Source organism: Coturnix japonica, chromosome 1, assembly GCF_054131305.1.
Source record: "Coturnix japonica strain WE chromosome 1, WE-NBRP24, whole genome shotgun sequence".
NCBI classification, from domain to species: domain Eukaryota; kingdom Metazoa; phylum Chordata; class Aves; order Galliformes; family Phasianidae; genus Coturnix; species Coturnix japonica.
Genome location: NC_140663.1, coordinates 73,511,806 through 73,533,896, shown reverse-complemented (window position 1 = coordinate 73,533,896; position 22,091 = coordinate 73,511,806). Strand labels below are relative to the sequence as shown.

Here is a 22,091-nt window from a genome sequence, read left to right as displayed (position 1 = left end):
GTCTGTGTTATTTCAAGTTAAGTGTAATCTCATCATGTGCTATTATTATAGAAATACACTTTATTGTGAATTATTTTTTCTAAATCTAGAGAAGCTGATTTGTGGTTTCATGGTTAGTTTCAGAAGATAATTTTGTCAGAGTCCTGACGCCCCACTGCTGATATGTCAGTAAAAGCTTCACCATTTAAGTGACAATTTGATGAAGCATATACTGAGAGCAGGCAAGTTATTTTCTTGGAGCTTCTGTGTGATTATATTTTGTTAGCTCCATAATCTTGGTGAGGTTTAATTGCACAGTTCTCTTTTCACAGTGAGGTGGTTTATAGCTGCGATGTGAAATAATATAAGCCTGGCTAGAGTGGATATCTAATAGGTTTTGGTAAGGGAAGAGATTATGAAGAGAGGATTAGATTGTTATTACAGGGATAATGACATAATCATCAGCTTACCTGCCCAGGAAGAAAAGCTGGGTGTCACTGAAAGGAAACATTATTTCAAGACAAATGAGGAGCAGAAAAAGAAAAGAATGCCATATCTGAAGATTTTAGAGTAAAAAGGGAAATAAATTTTGATCACTGAGAACATGATATAATTTAACTCTGGAGTTTTGTAGGAGAAACAGTTTTCTCTGTGAGGCAGATCCTTTCTGAGGCAACATTAGGTTTGTAAGAACACCTGAAGATCTGTGTATTTGGAATAGAGGAGAATTGGAAGTTGCACAAAGAGGACTATAAAAGTAAATAGAAGGATGAGCAATACCAGAAAACTTGTCAAAAGCTACCGAAGTGCTTCTCAGTGACAAGGCAGTTCATAAGGAAGAGAGAAATATTTCTGGACGTAAATCACAATGCTTAATTTTGTGTAGTGTTCCTACACACTTCAGTGATAAATGCCAAGAGGTAGGACTGAATATATTTAAATTCATAGTTTTTTTGTGAGAAAGAAGGCAAGGAAAGTGGGAGAAGGGGACAAATGCTGCAAAATTACATTATCCCACAAGGTATCTACTGAGTTCGGAATCAAAGACTATACTTGATCTGGGGAGCTGTGCAATTGGTTACTATGCCTCCAGAGATTCTGAAGGAAAGCACTTGTTTCAGTGGCTGTGTGATGACAGACTGTCTAGGCTGCTTAGGAGATCTAGGCAGTTTTATCTTCCTGAAAGTATGTTTCGTCCCCCTCCAACTATTAGCTTTTGGTGAACCATTTTGACTCTGTTTAATTCTCTCTCTCTTTTTTTTTTTGTCTCCATCCAGTGGTTTTTAATTGGCAACACGTCATACAAAGTCAGTGCTGCCAGTTCTTTCTACTTCAGTGGTGTGTTTGTTGGAGCGATCTCCTTTGGCCAACTCTCAGATCGCTTTGGAAGGAAGAAAGTCTATCTCACAGGTAACAGTAATGATCTTTTTCTCTGGTAAATAATCAAAATGAAGGTGTCTTATCTCTGAAGATGAGTGGCAAGGGCCCAGTTTCTTAAAGTTCATGCAGGTTTGTTTTTGTTGTTTTTTGCTCTCCCCAAATCAAGCATTTGGAACTTTGTGTTTTGTGTATGTTTTTTTTTGTAGTTGAATGAGCATGTAGAACAAAAAACACTGCAGTTTTTTTCCTTTGAAGAAACAATCTCATTAATTCAAAGCTGATAAAACTGAATCTGCTACACAGTGCAAACTTCCCATGTACTGTCCCCTGATAAAGGTTCACAGATCTATATGGAGTACTTTCCAGAAGTGAGGAGAGATATTTGGTCATATGCTTAGCCTGGGGCTTCTCTATGAACATAAATATGAAACCATCTTCACTGGAGACAGGAAATAATTTTAAATATTTCAAAAATTGTCTTCCATGAATTGAACTTGGGGATTTAGTGCTGCGAATCACATACCAGAAATCACTCTTTGTGTTCTTCCCTTTATGGTATTGACTTTGTGTCCTTGTATTTCTACGTATACATGTGGAATGTAGCTGTGTTTTGTAGCTGTTGAATGTGATTACTTAAGGCATCAAGTGAATGTCAGACATTGATAAACACTTCTATTTTACTATGCTTTTCTGAAATAAAACCTTTTTCCTTGATTTCCAGGTTTTGCCCTTGACATCCTGTTTGCCATTGCAAATGGATTCTCACCTTCGTATGAATTCTTTGCCGTGTCTCGATTCTTGGTAGGGGTGATGAATGGTGGGATGTCACTGGTTGCCTTTGTACTACTGAATGAGTGTGTGGGTACTGCCTACTGGGCATTAGCAGGTAAAATTTGAGTGTTGGTGTCTTTATTGTCAGAATTACAGATTTCAGTTGTACATACTGCATGAAACACACCAAAGCTAACTAGCATTTACAAAGTAAACTCTGCTTTCTTGAGCATCTGTGTGTGTGACCACAGTCTTTGAGTCCTGCTTTATTTAATGTGAATTTTAGACAAGCACAGCAGATAACTTGGCCATTCAGGTTTCTGCATCACCCAAGCTGATTAAGGTACTCAGGTTGAAACAAATCCCCTGTGGATGTTATGCAGCTAAAAACTTATCCATTATTTATGATAGCTGAGCTCTACCCGTTGGGATTGAGACTGTGTGTTCTGGTTTAACCCAGCAGATGGTTAAGGACCACATAGTTATTTGCTTGCTGCCCTTCCCCCCCCACCCCAATCCCACTGGGATGGGGAAGAGAATCATAAAAAGAGAAGAACTTGTGGATTGAGATAAAACTATTTACTAAGCTAGAGAAAAGGAAAACACACACGCAGAGACACAAACACACAGAATTTGAATGCATATAAATAATGATGCACAAACAATTACTCACCACCCCCTGGCTGATGTCCAGCTAATGCCCTAGGCAGCAGGAAAGAGAGAAAATCCCACTCACTTCAAAACTCCTTCTGCATGATGTCATGTGGTATGTAATATCCCTTTGGCCAACTTAGGTCAGCTATCATAATTCTGTACCCTTCCAGCTCCTTGGGCCCTTTGCTGGGAATGGCCTTGACTGCGTACAACACTACTTAGCAGCAACTTATAAGTGTCAGTGTGTTTATCAACATTGTTTTTCTCCTGGAACCAAAGATGTAGCACCGTACCAGACACTCTAAAGAAAACAATTCCACCCCAGCTGAAACTAAGACACCGTGAAAAACAGAGCTTAGTTTGTGTCTGTTTGCTAAAATAATAAAAAACCCACCTTTTTGTATAATGGGAAGAAGAGACAACTGTTGTTAGTGTTCAAAAAGAGATTTGTCCCATCTGGTATTCTACCTTAGGACTTAGAACAAAGGATACAGCCCCATTAGCTACTGTGCTACTGAGTGTAATGTTCTTAATGAAGAATTATTTTCTGTATGATCCCATGTATTGGGGGTTAGAAATATTCTTTAAGGGAGTGATAATGGTGTTTTTGTTCTTGTTTTTTGTTTTATTTATTGTGTGTTAGGATCTATTGGTGGCTTGTTCTTTGCTGTGGGAATTGCCCAGTATGCTTTATTAGGGTACTTCATTCGCTCCTGGAGGACTCTGGCTGTTGTGGTTAACCTGGAAGGAACAGTAGTCTTTCTTCTCTCTCTGTAAGTAAGTTGTTATTCAAACTGAACTTCTTCAAGGAAGATGTCAGTAATGAGAGGAAATACAGTTAGGTCAAGGAGTTTTTGTAGGCTGATTTGAAGTGCTGTAACTAAGGTATTTTTCTCAACTTCAACCACTTCATGTTATGTGCTTACTTCAAAATGCAATGCTGCAATGTCTGAAAGTGCAAGTGTATGCTGCATTGTATATGCATCATTACTGTAAGTCGGAATAGTCTTGAGTGGTGTAGAGCATCCTATTCTTTCACTGTTCTGTATAGGTTCTTCAAACTGTCCTTTGGTATGCTAGAAGATACTGTGTAACACAGAAAAGATACAGAAACATTTATGTGCTTATGTGATAACATGACAATTCTCTTATAATTCTGCTTACGCAGAAGGGGCTGCATCAAAATTCTTTGCACATTCTTAAAGGCAACATGCAAAAGAAAAAATAGGCAACATTTTATTTTATTTTTCCAGTATTCTGATTAAGTGAGAATAGGAAGATGGCTCCTTTAAGGTAGTCAGGATTTTTGTTTGTGGAGTTCAGCACTGAAAGGTATGTGGTGCAGTGTTTTCTTCCTTTCTTATACCTTTCTTTCTCAACAGAAACTCAGCAACTGGTAAGAAATGAAGTTTAGCTGCAGTTCAAGCTTAAGGCTTTTTCCTTCTAATATCTGTTTAACTTTGATAACTAACTTCTTGCTAGACAGTCAGAACAGCCTTTCAAAGGATGCACTGTAACTCAAGATATTAAAGGCTGTTTATGAGGTGAAAAGTATATTTGACATTCGTAATGTTTCCAAGCTTAAAACAATGATATTTGTGGCTTTTTGCTATTTATTTTAACTTTCTTGAAACACTTGCTCCAGGAAAAAAATGTCAATTCAGCTCTCTGCCTGAACCACTTTAAGACTTTGTGCAGAAGTTTAATTTAGTTCTGGGAATCGGAAAATAATTTATCTGCTTTCTAGGATGTATTGCAGTTACAGACCTATTAAGTGAATGCTGGATATGAAGTGCGAGAGGATGATTTTTGTAGAGCCTTGCTATCTACAAGAGAGAATTATAAGAATTATTATAATTATTAATTATAAAGAGGGAAAATGTTAGAATGTGAGGAACAGAAGACAGTTAGTAAACATTGTGAAAACATTTTACTTTTAGTAACATAGAGCATCTTTGATTCTTATCTCCTCTAAGAAAAATCCTAATGATGTTATAATTTATACTGTTGTGTATGTATATGTACAGATTTTTTTTTTGTTACTTAAATTACACAGGAATCATTTTCCCTTTACTTCCAACATACTTTGTCTGTTTCAGTAAATGCGTTCTATACCTGAAGGGTTGTTTGAGAAGTCTTACGCTGAAACATATTTCAGCCTTATTTCCATAGGCAAGCCCAGCACTGTAGAATAGAAAAGCCCTCAAGCTGTCTCTGCAATATATATAATTTCTATATGTAAATTAAAAAATGTGTGTGTTTATGTGTTACAGATTTATTCCAGAGTCCCCCCGCTGGCTCTATTCACAAGGCCGGCTGAGTGAAGCAGAAGATGCCCTCTACCTCATTGCAAAGAAGAACCGCAAGCAGAAGTACACTTTTTCATTAAAACTCCCTGCTGAGAGGAGCCCCAGAGAAGCTGGCAGTTTCTTGGACCTCTTCCGATACAGGGTTCTCTTGGGACGCACCTTAATCATGATGTTCACCTGGTACTTGAAATACTTTGTAGGCCCAGCTGTGTTGCTTTAACTCTTAGAGGGAACGTGTTGCTGAGAATCGGCTATTTCTGCATGTTGTACATCTCAGCCTTTATTTTTCAGGATGCTGTACAGGAAAAGGATCCTTATTATAGTATTTCCTTAGTGTATTTCTAATGTTAAGCCATTTTTACAATTTAGTTCTGAGATATTTTATCTTTGCATTTCACTTGTGCTTTTTGAGGCATAGAGTAGTTGAGAGCTGTATATTCCCTCCTGACCCTCTAAGGCTGCTGAGATTAGTTATGCTGTTAATCTCTTTGGTCCCATGCTATGCATGCATACTTTCTATCACTTGGATTTCTCCTTGTGTTTTGTGTGTCAGGAGCACTTTAGTAGGTTGGTGCCCTACCTTGTTTAATGAGTGTGAGTATTTCTTAAAAAGAAAGTGCTACCTGAGGTTACCAGCGCTAGCAGTTGCTGTAGTATGGAGCAGGAACCTGTGGCACTACATCTAGTCACTAGCAAAAACTTAATTATCCAAAAATACCTATTTTGTTCTGTCCATCCATTTGCTTTTATAATGCACGTTTCTGGGGAAGAGGTATTAAGAAAAAAACAAATTACATTATTTTTCAGCCGACAGCATCAGTTTGTACTTCTGTTGCTTTTCCAAATATTTAGTGCAGAACAGTTGGTTTTCTGTTCTGTAAATGAGAGTTAGGAAATTGCCTTGTTGATTTACTGCAGAATGAATTGGCGACATGTTCCTTTGTTCTCTCTACAGAGTTCATTCAGGGTAACAAAAGAAAAGCGAAAATCAGCACCTGGAAATTGATAGAACTGGACTAGAATGTAGAAAGTAGAGGAAGGTAGAACAATTTTGGGCCTACTATCTAAAACACTATATGTAATTTAGCTCTTAACTCTGTTATAATACGTTGTGACAGATCGTAGAGTCATAGAATGGCCTGGGTTGAAAAGGACCTCAAAGTTCATCTAGTTTCAACCCCCCTGCTATGTGCATGATCACCAACCACCAGACCAGGCTGCTCAAAGCCACATCCAGCCTGGCCTTGAATGCCTGCTTTGATATGGCCAGCAAAGTTGCAGCTCTGATTTTACTCTTTTCCCCCTCCCCCCCCCCATCTTTTACAGGTTTGTGTGCAGCTTGGTTTATTACGGTCTTACCCTTAATGTGGGTGACTTAGGTGGAAACATTTATGCCAATTTAGCCCTATCAGGGTTGATAGAAATCCCAGCATACCCAATCTGTATTTACTTGATTAACCAAAAATGGTAAGTATGAAATTCTATTAATGTTTAACATTTTTTCTTCTTTTTTTTCCTTCTTCTTTTTCTTTTTTTTCTTTTTTTTTTTTCTTTTTTTTTCCTTTTTCTTTCTTTTTTTCTTTTTATTTCTTTTCCTTTTTTTTTTTTTTTTTAAAATTATAAAATACAAGTTTCTTTCAAATTCTATCTCCTAGTCCATAGGCATTGTATAGAATTTTCTGCTTTGATATTTCCGGTTCATTATATTCTCTTGGGAAATGCTTTTTTATTTGAAAGTGCTGCTGGTAGATCTTCACCTCTGATAAGGTTTAAGTTTTTGCTCAGTAGCACGTTCTAATATGGCTTAAAAGTAAGGATGTTCGTCAGTAGAACTAGCTGTGCTGACTCCATCCTGACACAAGATGGCATTCTTCCCACCTGTCCTGTAACTCCCATTATAACTATTAGGTCAAAGATGCCGTTCGCTTCCCAATCTCTTTTCTAAATGTCTCTTGAGAAGCTTTACACACATGCACACTGTAGGAAGGAAATAAAAATCCTTGAGATCGTCAGCTAAAGCACAAAGACTTCTCAGTGCTCGTTTTGTTGAGAGCAGCAGAAATCTTTTAATGCAGTGCAGGAAAGTTTTGTGGAGATGGCATTTGATATTTCTGTGAATAGAGACAAGGTGAATTTAGAAGCTTCATCAGTTATCCTTTTTTTGGACATCAGGTCTGGTCGAAAGAGAACGCTGAGTGCATTTCTGTTCCTGGGAGGACTGGCTTGTCTTATTGTCATGTTTCTTCCTAAAAAGAAAGGTAAATGTTTCATTTTGTTTCTGAAATACTTAATAGAAGTTGCAAAACTTGCCATCCAGCAGCCCAAAAGCTTTTGGTTGTCAGTGCACTAGGCTTGTACTTTAAAACTAGGCCATAAGTAGCAATTTCCCTAGGATCTTAAGAAAAGCTTGTTAGAGAAAATGTGGGTTTGAACTCATCTTTGGATTCTGTCCTACACTTCCACTTCAATCACGTCAGTCACTCCTTTCCAGAGTTTCTGAAGTAATTCTAAAAAATGATGTTTTCTGGGATATCTCCATTATCCAAATGAGCTGTCAGTATAAATACACATGCAACTTGTAGGTATCTCTTCAAATGAAAGGCTGATGCCAGAAGAGCCTAAGTGACACATTTTCTCTATCAGATACTGGAGTTTTTGCAGTGGTGAACAGTCGCTCACTTTCTTTGCTGGGAAAACTGACAATCAGTGCTGCATTTAACATTGTCTACATCTACACATCAGAACTTTATCCCACAGTGATCAGGTAATGCAAGTTAATTTTAAAATCTTCATTTTTCTGGTTCTTCTCCCTGATCACCTTTTAATTCTCTTTTTCTATTAATTATTACATTTCATTTGAGATTTTCACTTAACATACAATGATTATCTGTGTGGTCTTGTATGTATTAAACTTTCTTCTTTTCTCTTATCCTCACCTCCATCTCCCTCAAATGTGCAGTGTTCTCTTTGGAGTAACTGTATTCTCCATAGTAAAACAGTCCTTTTGGATGCTTAGTGTTCTCAGAACCCTCTCTCCACTAATGAGATAACTGTAGATATTTGTGCTTCCTTAACCAGCGATGTTAAGGATGCAACCAGTATGTAAGCTTTGTGAGAGTAATTTGGTGCTTCAAAGGTATAAGTGTCCTGTGATTGTGGTAACTGAGTAGATAAAGGCATCTATAATACAGGTGCAATTTTTAATAGATGTGTTTGTTGGCCAGGTATCACTGTTAATGGCTAGACATCATTGAAACTATCCTGTACAGTTGTTCTCCTGTGTGGGTGAATCTGCTAATATGGATACAGGAATTCAGCCAAAGTTTCAGGAAGAGATGAGATACAATGACTGAAATCACACTTTTCTTTTTGGTTGTTGTTGTCTTAAATGTAAGCATATGTTAGAATTCTGAACGTGCAGTGGATTTGTGCTTTTCTCAGAGTACAAAGGGATATGATTTAATTCCTTTTTTCAGGTGTTTTTGTTTAGATTTCACTTTTTGTTGCTAGTTGATATGGCCAGAATCATGTGTGTGACTTTTTTGTTGCTCTGTTAAAAACCCTTTCCTGCACTTGCAGCTTCTTGCACTTTAAATTCCTAGTTTTTCCTGTGCAAATGTGACTAATTAATGATTTTTGGTTTCTTCTTAGGAATGTTGGAATGGGTGCCTGCTCCATGTTTTCCCGTGTTGGTGGAATCATTGCTCCTTTTGTCCCTTCATTGGTTTGTCTGAATTCACTATTTTACGTACATTTTTGTTCTGCAGTTCTGATGATTCAGAAGCTTGCAGAAGTGGGAATATTTGTGCAAACTGTGTATATAAAATAATCTGAAAACTAGGTGACTTGACAGCATTATGATAGGCTAAAGGCATTAGGATATAATCTGTAATAAGACAGAAAAATTCCAGTGTTTAGCTCAGAAGATACTTTAGGATTTTGGAATTTAGCCCTTGAATTTCAGCAATATTGTCATTTGAAAAGAACAAATTGATGCTCCCAAATTTAAATCATAAGCCAGCAATAACTAAAAATGTATTTAAAAGATTTACTGCATTGAGCTGATAAAGCATGAGAACTCAGTGCCCTTCTCAGGAACTCATATTTTTGAGAAGAAATTCATGTTATTGTTGCTGCACTTCACTGAACCTGTGTATTATAATTGTCAGTAAATGGTTTATATTTCAATGAATGCAGATGCTGTTTAGAGACCCTGAGTTACCTTTAAGCTTCTGAGCACAAATTTGACAGCAGCCTGTCAAGGCAAAGAGAAATTCTCAAGAAACAAACATGAAGATGGTACTATTACTTTCCCTTATGTTTATAAGCATGTGTGTTTGTAGGTAAATTAGAGTGCAGGGTTCTTTACTGATACAAATTGGTGAAGTCAAGTGAGTATTCCTTTAACATGACACGGATTTCATCTGTAATAAGTTTTCTTAGTGTCATCTGCCATCTTACTGTGGCATGCAGAAGGTGGGTAGAAGCACACTGGGCTTTTTGTTCTGTAGAATAAAACATAAGGTAGGTGAGAGCATCTTCAGGGCAACAACAGGGAAAGCCAAAGTTGGTACAGATCTCCCAGGCAAATTTAATAGGCTGCTTTTATGTAGCAGTGTGGGCATCCATTATGTTGTATATAGTGGACATTTGGCACTGAAAGAGACAAATATTGAATCACCATGTTTTGAATGGGTCCGATGAAAGTCAAAATAGCTCTGTTTAAAGAAGAAATGAGCATTGATTTGTGGGGAGAATTAAGGCTTACATTCAAATAATTTAAGAAATTCCAATGAATTTTTCAGTAGCTTTTTCTGGGTATATTACACAAAGGGTTGCAATGGAGAAAAGTTAATTGCTGAGCTAAGAGATGAAATGTTCTCTTGTATGTAATCATAGCCTATTCTTTTTTTCAATTTAGAATTGCTTTTTCTCTATGGAAAGTGAGTTTTTAAAACTGTGCTATACTCCTGTATTTTTTTTTAAATAAGTATTCTCCAGTATTCATGTGAAAGTACATATATACATTTTTGAGCTTTGTTGAAGATGACTCATATTTTTGCACTCAGCTGTACAAAGTGTAGTTCTGCTTTTAATAAGGCATGTGAAGAGGGACAGACATTCAAGGTAATCTGTCAGCATGTTGGGGGTGATGGCAGGAAGGCCAAAGCTAGTTGAAACTAGAAACTAGAAAGGAGCGTAAATACAGATTCTGTCAGTAAAAGGACACGTAGATAGTGTTCAGCTCTTTGTTGAATGGAGTAGATAGCCTATTTGTGGATGAGATGGAATAAGATGAAATACTTAACACTTGCTTTAGTCTTCACAGGCAAAGCCTGACCCCAAGCCTTTGTGCATATCAGCACAGTTTAGGAAGCAGAGGGTCAGGCAGCAGTGGAGGAGCAGTAGCTTCATGAACCCTGAAAGAAACTGAAAGCTTTCCAGTACATGGGATATGATTTCCCAAGTGGTGGTGAAAGAGCTGGCTATGCTAGTGAGGCAAGTGTCTGAAATCTCATTGTAGTGGATGGAGGTCACTGATAACTGGGGGGGAAAATGCTAATACTGTGTATGTCTTTAAGATGGATCAGAAAGTGGATCCAGGCAGTTACCTGCTGATCAGCTCAAACTCAGACCCTGGGAAGATCAAGGGCATGACCTTACAGAGTCTGTTTCCAAGCATGAGAAGGCCAAGAAGGTAATCAGGAACAGTTAGCACAAATTTACTAAGGAAAGTTAATTCTCAGCCAGTTCAATAGTCAGCCATTCCATCACAGAACATAATGTGGATAAAGAAAGGGAGGAGAAGAGGAAAGTGTTTTGGCACTGTCCCACAGCATTTCTGTTTGAAGGAATATTGGGTGGGTTTGAATGGTGCACGGACCATCCTTATTGTGTTTGTGGGAAAGGCAAAGGAGTATTTAACACAACAAATGATAAAGCTTGATTCCAGAGGGACCTTTTGGACTAACAAGAGCCCCATGAAGGCCAGCAAGAGTAAAATTCTCTTTCTGGTTAGGTCTAATCACAGGGCTTGTATAGGCTGATCAACTGAGTAGCAGCTTTGTTGGAAGAGACTCGAGGAATGCAATTGTATGACAAGTCAAACAACAGCTAGCAGTGTCCTCATTGAGAACAGGCAAGCGTCACACTGAGCTGTATCATGCCCACATCAGTGCATGATCTGCAGATCAAGTTTGTGGTCCCTCAGTTCTAGAAGGATGTGGCAAAAATGTGGAGAGGGTCCAGAACAAGGCAACAGGGATGATGAGGAGCCTAAGAACATATAGTTTCAGGTGAAAGCTGAAGGAGTTCTGTTTATTTGGCCTGAGACAAACTTCCAGTTATGTAAAATAGTTCAGCAAGTGTTAGTGGCCACAAGTTGTTATTTGAAGGTTACAAACAAGAAGCATAGGAAACCTTTTGTTTGTTTGTTTTTGTTTTATTTTGTCTGAAAAGCTTAATATAGCCCCGAAGTGGTCCTCTCAGAGGGAAGAAATCTCTGTCCTTGGACTTTTTCAATGGCTATACAATGCTATGTTGACATGGTCTAGTGTTGGCTGTAGCCCTGCTTTGAGTTGGTGGTTGGGCTGGATTATATCTAGAGATTTCTTCCAGCAAGCATGTCTTTGTGTGATATATCTGTCTACTCCAAAGCGACGTAACATTTTATTAAAAAGAACATATTATGGACAAGAACTGAGTAGAAATTCAGCTAGCATTTCTTTTAAAGTCCATTCTGAAAGAAGCTGTCATGGTTATGTCTGTGTTAGAGGTAATTTTATTCATACAGGTTTCCACGACTCTGTACTTTAGATTCCAGATGAAAATGGTGGTGTTAATACTAATGTTTTAGTTGCTACAGAGCACTGCTTACATAGTCGTGGACTTTCAGCTTTTCATGCTGCCCTGCTAGCAACAGGACTTGGGGTGCACAAAGAACTGGGAGGGGACAGAACCAGGACAGCTGGCCCAAATGGACCAGAGGGATATCCAATACTGTATAACATGGTGCTCAGCAATAAAAGCTGGAGTAAGGGAGGAAGGTGAAGGGCCATTTGGAGTGATGGTGTGTGTATTCCCAAGAAACCGCTGCATGTGTTAACCTCTGCTTTCCTGGAAACTGCTAAATGCGTGTTCTCATGATTTTACTATTCTGATTCTCTCCCCATCCCACCTGGGAAGAGTGAGCAAGCAGCTGTGGTACTTAGCTCCTTACTGGGGTTAAATCACAACAGACACAGTTAACAGTACTGCTAAGAAAGAATAGCATTGGTAATTTTTACAGTAAAAGTAAAGCATAGAATGGTTAAGGTTGGAAGGGATCTCTAGAAGCCATCTGGTCCATCTGTTCCACCTCCTAGCCCTTGGCACAATCAGAATCACCAAGAGCCACTTGCCTAGGATTGTGTCTGGACAGCTTTGGATTATCCTCAAGGTTAGAGATTTTACTGGTTTTTACCATAGTCACCACCATTAGCTGTGCATTTTTGCCAGCAATGAACAAGAGTCTGCATGCTGTGTTTGTGAAAAATCTGCACCAGCAGAAGGTGACCCACTATTTCACAGCTGCTGTGTCAGTGATAGGAAAATGTTGCCATCTTTCATTGGCCCAATACGATGGAGTCATAAGGTGCCAAATCTGGACTATGGGGTGGGCATGGTAGGACAGTACAGCCAAGACTGGCAATGTGTTCTGTGATCATCAAACTGTTATGGGGCCTGGTTTTATTGTGTTGCAAAAGAAAGGCTGCCTTCTCTGCCCTGACCCTGGAAGTCTGAGCCTTCAGTTTAGTCAGCATTGCAATGTAGCAGTCAGAGTTTTATCTAGGTTCCAGGAGATCCTGGAGAATCATCCCTTTCCTATTCTGAAAGACAGTGCATATCACTTTACTTGCAGATTGCATATCCCCTTAATGGGGAAATTCACATGTTGCCACTCCATGGATTCCCATTTTGATTCTGACTCGTAGTGGTGATACCACATCTTGTTACCAGTTACGATACAGTCCAGGAAGCCATCACTTTCAGCCTCATATTTGTTCAGTAGGTCCTGACAAACTTACATCTGGTATTCATTCTGTTCTTGCATGAGCATTCATGGGACCAACCAGACACAAACCTTGCAGTATTCCATTGTTGCTGCCATTGTTTCCAGCGCAACAATATTCAGCTGTGTATGTTGATCTCTGGTTGTAATCTGCAAATTCATGCAGATGAGTCAATTGAGATGCTCTCATTTTTGTGGTGTGACAGCTGTGTATGACTATCTGCAATGTGGTTTGTCTTTAACATCGCTGTTGCCACTGCTGAAATGCAACACTCACTGCATCATTGTGCTCACATCTACTGCTTGATCTCCGTAAATGCTCATCAAGTGTTGGTGAATGTTAATGGGTGTCTTTTTTTCCTACATGGAAGAATTCAGTGACACCCCTTTTCTTCATCCACCACTTTGTCAGACTGCCCCTCTGCTGCCAGCTGCCACGTGGCAACAAAATGTAACAGAATACTGGCAGGAAGGTTCAACTTCTATTGCCATACCATCAGCATCCACTTCTGATATTATGGGCCAACATAATAAAATAGGAGGTATTACTTTTGGAATAGCCCTTATGTGTTGACAAGATCCTCCTGTGCCTTCTCTAACCTGAATGGATCCAGCTGGCTCAGCCTTTCCTTCTCTTATATGTGAGTTGCTCCAGTCCCATTATCACCCTTGTGTCTCTTTGTTGGATTCTCTCTAGTATGTCCATGTCTCTTGTACTAGACAGCCCAGAACTGGGTACAGAATTCCAGGCATTGCCTCACCAGTGCTGAGTAGAACATGTTCACAATCCAGGATATCATTAGCTCTTGTTTCTTGTTTTTTATTGCAGTAAGGGCATATTGATGGCTAACATGCAGATTTTGTAAGTGGAATATGAGATTAAAAGTTTCAAAGGTATGAATTTGTTATATTCCTGAAAGTTGCCACATGGAATGATTGAATGATTGTAAAGGTTAACTGAGTGTGCAGCATGCACAAAATGGAACCAATCTACTTTCTACCAATCACTCTCTCTGTTCTTATTTCTAGAAATCTGTACAGTGGTCTCTGCCTTATATTGTATTTGGAGCAGCTGGTTTATTGTCTGGGCTCTTAAGTTTATTGTTGCCTGAAACCTTGAACAGCCCTCTGCTAGAAACTATTTCAGACCTACAGATATGCTCATACTGGAGACTGGGGGATGAAGCCATGTCATTGCAAACCCTAGATGGTTCACAGGTATTTTATTATTAATTGTTTTCCCTTGCATTTCAACTTTCAGCTTGCATAACCCACCCTAAATTCTCTAGGATAGTGATTTTTGGCCTGTGGAGAATAGGTCCTAAGGAGATGCAGAAGATAGTTAGTAACCTTACCATCCCATCTGAATTCTTCCATGGAAATGCAGGCTGAAACATGACTGGGTTAAAATATCCTTTTAGGGCCAAAAGCTTACAGTCTTTTTTTGGGGGGGATAAAGAACTTGGTGATGTCTGTGTGTCTCTCTAATCTCTAAGATGGATTGCTGTGGTATGCTTCATACACGGCTGGCCACTGAAGTCTCTGAGAAGTCTTAGATGTTAAGGAAAATTCTTGCTGGCAAAACAAGTCTATTGTATGTGTTTATGTCAAATTTGTACCAGCTGTTATTTTGGTAATTACCTCATCATTGATGTAATTAGATGGCTTACTAACAGAAAGTGATTCTAACAAGCAGTATAGTTGTTGTAATTCAGAGGAGGGGAAAGTCATCATTTTTGCCCTTGCAGACTAATAATGTCAGTATCATCATTTGGGGGTGATATATGTACATTTGTAAATATGCGTGCACTGGATTCACGTTCATCAGTCTTCTTGAGTTTAAGTTTTCTGTCCTTGCGTTTCTTCAGGCCTTCTACAAATCCCAACCTGAACAAGATCATTTATCATCATTTATATATATAATTCTATGCAAAGTGCCAATAAAATGGAAAGCTGCTAAACATTAACCCTATTTGACAAGGCCACCAAGAGGTCTGTGAAGCTGCTGTAAGAAAGCTATAGAGTTTATTTGGCATACCCTGAATTTCCCCTGTGGAATCCATTGTCCTTTTGTACCACTTCAAGGATAGGATGTATTCTAGATGCCCAGAGTGGAGGTTTTGTCCCTGTTAACATACACAAATGTGATATTCAAGTTGGGTGGCATCCAGCGATAGTCTGATTTTCCTTAATTTTAGAAATAAAAAAGCATAACATGATTCCCTTTATATTTTCTGACAGTTTCTAGTCCTCAAACTGTTTGAAATTCTTTTGCAGTTACACACATTGCCGTAGCAAAACTCCGCTGAAGACAGATCTAAAGCTACAGATTTTGCTTGTGTGGTTCTGTCAGTCAGGACTATGATTTCCATTTCTGTTTTTCACCTTCTTTCTCACCCTGCTTTGCATATGATTTGTCAGGCACAAGTCTTAGAATAGACGTAAGAATACTGGAAAAAATCTGAAATGCTCATTTAAACTAGATGGAATATACTAGCAATGCACTAATTGTTACTTGGATAGTCCATACTGGTTCAGTGGAAAAATGCCGTACTGGGAAAATAAATATCAATTAACTATAATAGTTGATTTTAGTTTGGGTATGTGATATGAATTACGCTATTGAAAGGACTCCAGATGGATTAGATATGCCTGTGTCAGAGAGTTTATTTTCTGCACATACAAACTCACAATGTTTTTCTTTTTCCATAACACCTTTGTTTAGTACCAGAGAAGGATCTTTTTAAATTTAACTGTTGAGATGTTGAAGATTCAAGAGCACAAACAAATCTAGATTCACAAAGTGTTAATAGTGATTTGACTTGTCTTTTTTCTACCAGCCTTCTGATAGAGCTATAGAGCTTTGTGCTCACATATTTTGAGATTTATTTGATGGCTTCTATGTTAACCAATTACTTCATTTTTCTTTCTAGTCTGGAGACAAGGACAATTCTACAGGAAGTGGAAGTGAAGATGAGGAGTTTTATGATGCTGATGAAGAGACTCATATGATCAAGTAATGAAAAGAAGAAACACAGACTTGTTCTCTTATGTTTTTTTTCTTACTTGTCCAGTCAGTCCAGCTCTGAGATGAGAGTACTGGAAACCACCTATCAGGGAATGTAATTGGGCAAGTGCCTGTGTCTTTCCTGAGTAGGAAGGGACTTTAAATACTGTTAACATTAGTTACACCACCGATTCTTTTCATGCAAGACAGCCATTCAAATACCTATGGGTAGGAATGGGTGAGAATGCGCAGACTGCATCTGAATGATAGCAAGGGAAGGATGATGCATTTCTGAAACATAGGAAATTATCAACTATTTGTGCTGAGCATCAGTGCACACATTTCTGTTTTCAGGCTGGTTGGTTTTGACTCATCCTAAACTTGAAAATGTTCACTTTTTTTATTTCTGTGGAGTGAAAGTGGTCACACAATGTTTTGTGTGCTACCCCAGGAGGTACAAACTTATGAAATTGTATGTTGAAATGACTTTACATATTGAGTGGGGGACAGGCAACTATGAACACAAGGTTTTTCTCCTTCAGCATGTGGATGCCTTTGTAGAATTGCAGGGTACGGCTGATCTGTTCATGACCTATCCATGAACTTTGTGATGATGAAAGGCTGGGAAGAGTCCATAACATCTGTAGATATAGAGGATGTTGCTGATTTCTTTCTCCTCTATCACCAAACATTCTCTTGGGCTGCCTTACACATAGACCTGCCACGTTTCCCACATCTCAGAACTGCTCTTTGTAGCTTTGCCTACTTTTACTCTGTCTTCGCTTGTCCATACCATAAATATTAAAGCTTAGCAACTTCTCTGCCTGTGTGGTTAAGTAACTCTGTTAAAGGATACAATTTCATGAGTGGCCCACAGGTGAGGTCGTTATCATATACTGTGTAACATGAAGTGTGTTTTTAGGGTAGTTAGCTCATTTCTATGGAACTGTCTGCATCTTTATTTGTGGAAGAAACTTCATGCTTAAGTGACAAGCAGAGCCATGGGCTGCTGTTACATTTTGTAGGATTACTGTCAGAAAGCTGCTTATATCTATTTAAAATTCCTTTGTTAGGTAATGCTCTTAAACTCTCTAAGCCAGTGTTTACTTGATTACTTGACCTTGTTAAGGAAGACAACTTCATTCTTTAGTTTACACTACACTTTGTTTTGTTAGAAGGATATGAAATCTTAAAATATGAACGAGTGCAATGTTGTGACTAAAAAGCAAGGCCTTAGGAAGATTCAACACTCATCCTCTAACCACTTGCTTACTGTTTACTAACAGTGGTTTCCACAAGTTGTTTGCTGGTTTTTATACTTGAAGATACTAAGAAAGTTCTGTGTAGAGACTGAAAAGAGCTGTCAGCCTTGTTAGCCATTTTTTGTGAATAGTAGGTTTAGAAAATGGGATTAAAAAAAGAGAAGAGCTGTCAGCTGAATTTATTCCAATTAAACTGAGAAGTTCATTTACTCTGAAAGGAAGTGAAACTGAACAGCACCTGGAGGTTATAGCTAGCTGCTTGACCTTTGTTCATTGCAAGTGTAGTGCTGTAATGCTACTACCCTTCTTGTTGGAGCAGGAAGCCCAGAGGCTACAGATTGAAGCATGCAGTACTCCCACTTGATCTGAGTTTGTTTCAAGCTTTGGCTGGGAGCAGAGTAGGGAACTTCAGTCCACGCAGACAAAGCACCTTCACTTTTTCTTCCAGACTGCTGTGTAGTTGTTGTAACAGGGTGCTTTTAATCCCAGCTGGATATTCTTTCTGTCTATATTTGGCCCTCATACATGCTTGAAAATTTGTCTAAATAAGGTACTTGTAAAAGCTTGGAATGTTTGAGTGTATTTATTCAAAGATATTTTTAGTTCTGTATTCACATTTTGAATTATGGATGGTTGGAAGAGTGTCAGGTTTGGTTTTGTTGTTGATGACTTCTAAAGACATAAAGCCTGCTTACTTGAAAGCAAACAGTGGTAAGCCTGGCATTATTAGCATGCTGCCAAAATCCAGCATATTTTTTAGCTGCTTATTTTCCCTTCTTTCCCTGAGAGGCAGACAAGAACTGTTAGCCATTCTTCATAGTTTGTGTGTCATTATCTGTTACTGGCAGCACCAGTCATGCCACAGGACATCGTGCCTGCATGGTTTTCAGTAGGAAGAGTAGGATGTAACAGTTCAGGTGGGGAAATTACTTTGCGGAACCTGAATTGGATTTTTGTGGTTCTTCAATTTTAATCAGTCTTCAGCTTGTAATCAGACTTCTCCATTCATGCACTTTTGTATTGTAGGTATAGATGTAAAAAATCAAAAGCGAGAGTGAAGAAAATGTATTTTTGTTTGATAAGTTATTCTGCTTTATTTTAGGAATATAGGAATACTTTGTTTCAGCTGAAGGAAGGTGTACTGATTATCTTTCCCACTCTTAGAGCATCCTCTAATCACACTCTCTGGCATATAGCTGAATCAATGCATCTGTGCATGCAGTTTGTGAGCGTGGTGGTAAATATGTCTGAAGAGCTCATGAACAGCAGTTCTGTCATTTGATGGTAGAAGTCAGTCTGGCCTGATATACTTAATGCCTGTGTCAGAAATGTCTATATGCAGCTGTTTACCAAACAGAACAGTTATTTACAGGTGTATTTTGAGTCTCATTGCTTCTATCTTGCTGCAAGATGTATTAAGTGAAGGAAAGACCTGTGTGAGAAAACTTATGTGACATCCGAGCATAGAATTGGAGTGTGAACAAACTTAAAATTTTCCATGCCATGTCTTTTTAATGCCTTAGCTGTATTTTGGTACTACTAGCTCCTGTCATCATGGAAAAAAACCTCTTGTGTTGCCTAATGGAAAGTGGATTTTTTTCCTGCTCTAATTTATTGTAAGTGCCTGTATCATGAAAGGCTTTTTAATTTCCTCAATCAACTTGATATGGGACTGTGTGTAAAGTAACATCACAGAACTGGATGATGTAAGTGCCAAAGACCACTTCTGCTGGAAAGCAACGGTCCAAGACTAGTTCTAGCTGCACTCATTTGGAATTCCTCCATGCAACCTGCCAAAACTGGTACTTAGAAGCATCTCCAGAGCTTTAGGGGACAGAAAGTTACCTTCATTTGCTTGTCTTTCCCTCTTCAATTCACTTAAATATTTAATGTTTTCTGAAAGAACAAAGATTTGTAGAAGAGGCTTACTTGCCAGTTAGAGAAATCTGCAGAGCCTGTTTGCTTCTGAGTTGCAAAAGCCAAAGCTTACTCTCAAAGACTGATAAAATCTGGTAAAAAAAACTGCACAGATTTGTCTAAAAGGTGCAGTTTGAGGCATCACTAAATAGTGATTTCTGTAGTTTAACTCTCTACTACAACTACAAAATTCAGTGCAAATCGGCTCTATTGTGGCAGGGTTTTTTGCCAGCAAATGGGCAAGTGCCTAAATGTTTGTGCTGCAGGAGCTGGATGCCATCAGAAGTGTGGTTTAGGGAAATAATCTGCACGTGCAGAGTGAAGTAAGGCCATGATGTGTCAGGATCCTCTCTTATATAGCAAGCTTATAGAATGGAGTGTATTTAAACAACTGCCTGCCCATCTTCAATTACAAAAGGCCTTAAAAAGTAGAGTTATTTTACATGCAAGTTAATGCTTACCAACTCATCTGTGATGTTTAAAGATGTCCCAGAAGAAGTATCTGCTACATCCACATTCTAACAAAATATAGTGAAATGATGGAAACTTGCCTGGGAGACAGACATTTCTGATAGCAGCTTGAGGGGGTAAAAAATCATTGTTTCAAACTGATTAAAAGCTTTCTAATGTAGAACTGACAGCTGCTGAGTGGTTTGTAGTAGAAGAGTTCACTGCAGTTGCTGTGATGTCAAGTATGACTTCAAATGACTGTTTTTCAGTACTAGACTCACCTCACTCCCCAAAATATAATCCAGTTTCCCATCTGTTCTTGTTAAAAATATGAAGGTCTTGTAGAAACTGGGCATATATTTTTCATATGGATGCATTTATTGCACTACTTTCCTTCTTGAATCTAATTTTACTTTCATTTTTTAAGCTACTACCTCCTTATGTTGAGCTTTTTGTCACTTCTGTATTTAATAGAGTTTTAGATAATATAAAATATTTCCATTTTTTAACTTATATAGTAATCCATGATTTAAACAGAAGGAAGACTTGTGCTTTTTAAAGTTTTATTTAAAGGCTTTTTAAAAGTAGCATAAAATGCTTTTGGAGGACCAGAATTATTGCACCTTTAGAATGTGGGTTCTCTTGTGTACACTGTTATCAAGGACAAGTAACCTTTAATTTTGTACTAATCTCAATTGAGGGGATAACTTGTGGGGAATGAAGTTTTGAGTTAGGGAACTTAACTTATTGCCAATTGAAGAGCTTCTATTTATTGCTGTTGGTATTGAGGGGGAGCAAAATAATTGGGGGAAACACTGCTGCTTCTCTCTGGACACCTGGGCACTCTTCCATTGCCACCTTGGTGGTCTCCTGTCCCATTACTCTCAGTTCCTTCAGTAAGGCAACAAGTAGCTCAGGAGATTGGGATCAGCACATCATGCTAGCTGTCTTTCCTTGCTCCTTGTTTCTTACTCAGCTGCTCTACTGTGGGTTTCCTCACTGTATTCAGTGCCCCTTAGAGCTGCATCTCTTTCAAAGTCTCATCCTCTCAGCCCCTGCTTGGGCTGCAGTTCTTTTTTGGCATTTCTTCTGCCCCTGTCTCCCTTCTGTCATCCTGTGCTGGCATAGTCTTCTCTCTGTCTCTGGCTGACAGTTACTATGAGCACAACTTGGTACTGTAGTCCCTTTCAGAGTTACTATTGTCTTAGGTCAAATAAATGAAGCTCCTGAGGATATAAGCAGACATTTATAGCCACATTCTGTGTCTGGTTACGTGTTTGTATTCTCACTGATTTCGTAAGACAGATCTTAGATTTCCACTTGACCAGAGGAGCAGCCAAAGGGGTAAACTTCCTTCTCTCTGCTTAAGCCTTCATCATCATGAAATCAAATCTTTCTACAGTCTCTTTTATCTTATAGATGTAAAGTCCTGGTCAGCTCAGAGTTGAGTAACAGAGAAGAGGCAGTACAGGGAATTGATTCTTGTTTGAAGCAGTGAATCAAGTTGTATGTAGATGGTATGTATATATATATATGGGGGGTGACTTGAATACTGACCATCATGAGCCTTCCAACATTAAAGCACAGACTGATAAATGTCAGAGTACTTCTTTAATTGTATTAGTGCGCTGTTGTTAATTCAAAGTTGTACTGATGAAAAGTCTGTTTAGAATACTTGATCTGAGGAGCCACATTTAAGGCATCCTGTGCTTTTCCACGATAGACCTTTTATGGAGTTATGTCCATACTTATCTGTGAACAGTTGTTGGGTCCATCTCTTCTCACGATGTTCTTTACCCTAAGCAAGGGACCAGAGCAACAAGTGTAGAAATATACAGAGTAATTGCACTTATCTGTTTTGTTTTCTTAATGTATTTCCTATGCATACTGCCTTACCCATGTGTACTGTGCTTCACTGGTGGTACTAAGGGTGAACATCGGGTTTTTAATTTATAAAATATAAAATTAGGTATTTAAAAATAATAATAATTCTGTAGAGTTATTTATTCCAAGATAGAGAGAGATGATGGTAAGCCCGTTTGAATTTAATGAAAAGTTAATATTGGCGGTCTTTATTCTCAGTTAATTCCCGAGTGGTTTTGATCATTTGAAATAAATATAATATTATAAGATTTTTTTTGTAGAGGAAAGCTCACTTTTAGGTGTCTAGTAACAGCTCTGATACTGCCTCTGACACGTGTACTTCATATAACGTCTTTGTAACTTATTTTGTGCCTTTTCTTCCCCTGACACAAAAATCTCTCAATAAAAACAAACTCTTTTGGAACACTGTAAACCTATTTTATTGTTCT

The 22,091-nt window shown here is 38.4% G+C and overlaps 1 protein-coding gene across 9 annotated transcripts in view; it reads left to right on the top strand.

The window, feature by feature from the left end:
• The window catches only part of SLC22A15 (solute carrier family 22 member 15), a 39,446-nt gene that overhangs the window by 9,363 nt on the left and 7,992 nt on the right, over positions 1 to 22,091 (top strand). For 5 of the 9 annotated variants that reach the window (XR_014937576.1, XM_085524921.1, XM_085524928.1 and 2 more), the window contains exons 3-12: positions 1,257 to 1,389; positions 2,081 to 2,245; positions 3,428 to 3,557; positions 5,058 to 5,273; positions 6,420 to 6,560; positions 7,266 to 7,351; positions 7,737 to 7,857; positions 8,745 to 8,817; positions 14,173 to 14,361; positions 16,077 to 16,159. Coding sequence is in view for 6 of the 9 variants with exons in the window: in XM_085524921.1 (XP_085381047.1) it covers positions 1,257 to 1,389; positions 2,081 to 2,245; positions 3,428 to 3,557; positions 5,058 to 5,273; positions 6,420 to 6,560; positions 7,266 to 7,351; positions 7,737 to 7,857; positions 8,745 to 8,817; positions 14,173 to 14,361; positions 16,077 to 16,159 (1,337 nt within the window). In the remaining 3 variants the exon portion in view is untranslated. Of the gene's footprint in view, positions 1 to 1,256; positions 1,390 to 2,080; positions 2,246 to 3,427; positions 3,558 to 5,057; positions 5,274 to 6,048; positions 6,134 to 6,419; positions 6,561 to 7,265; positions 7,352 to 7,675; positions 7,858 to 8,744; positions 8,818 to 14,172; positions 14,362 to 16,076; positions 22,076 to 22,091 lie in introns of those variants that run through there. The other 4 variants (XM_015874959.3, XM_085524911.1, XR_014937592.1 and 1 more) reach the window with 4 other exon arrangements.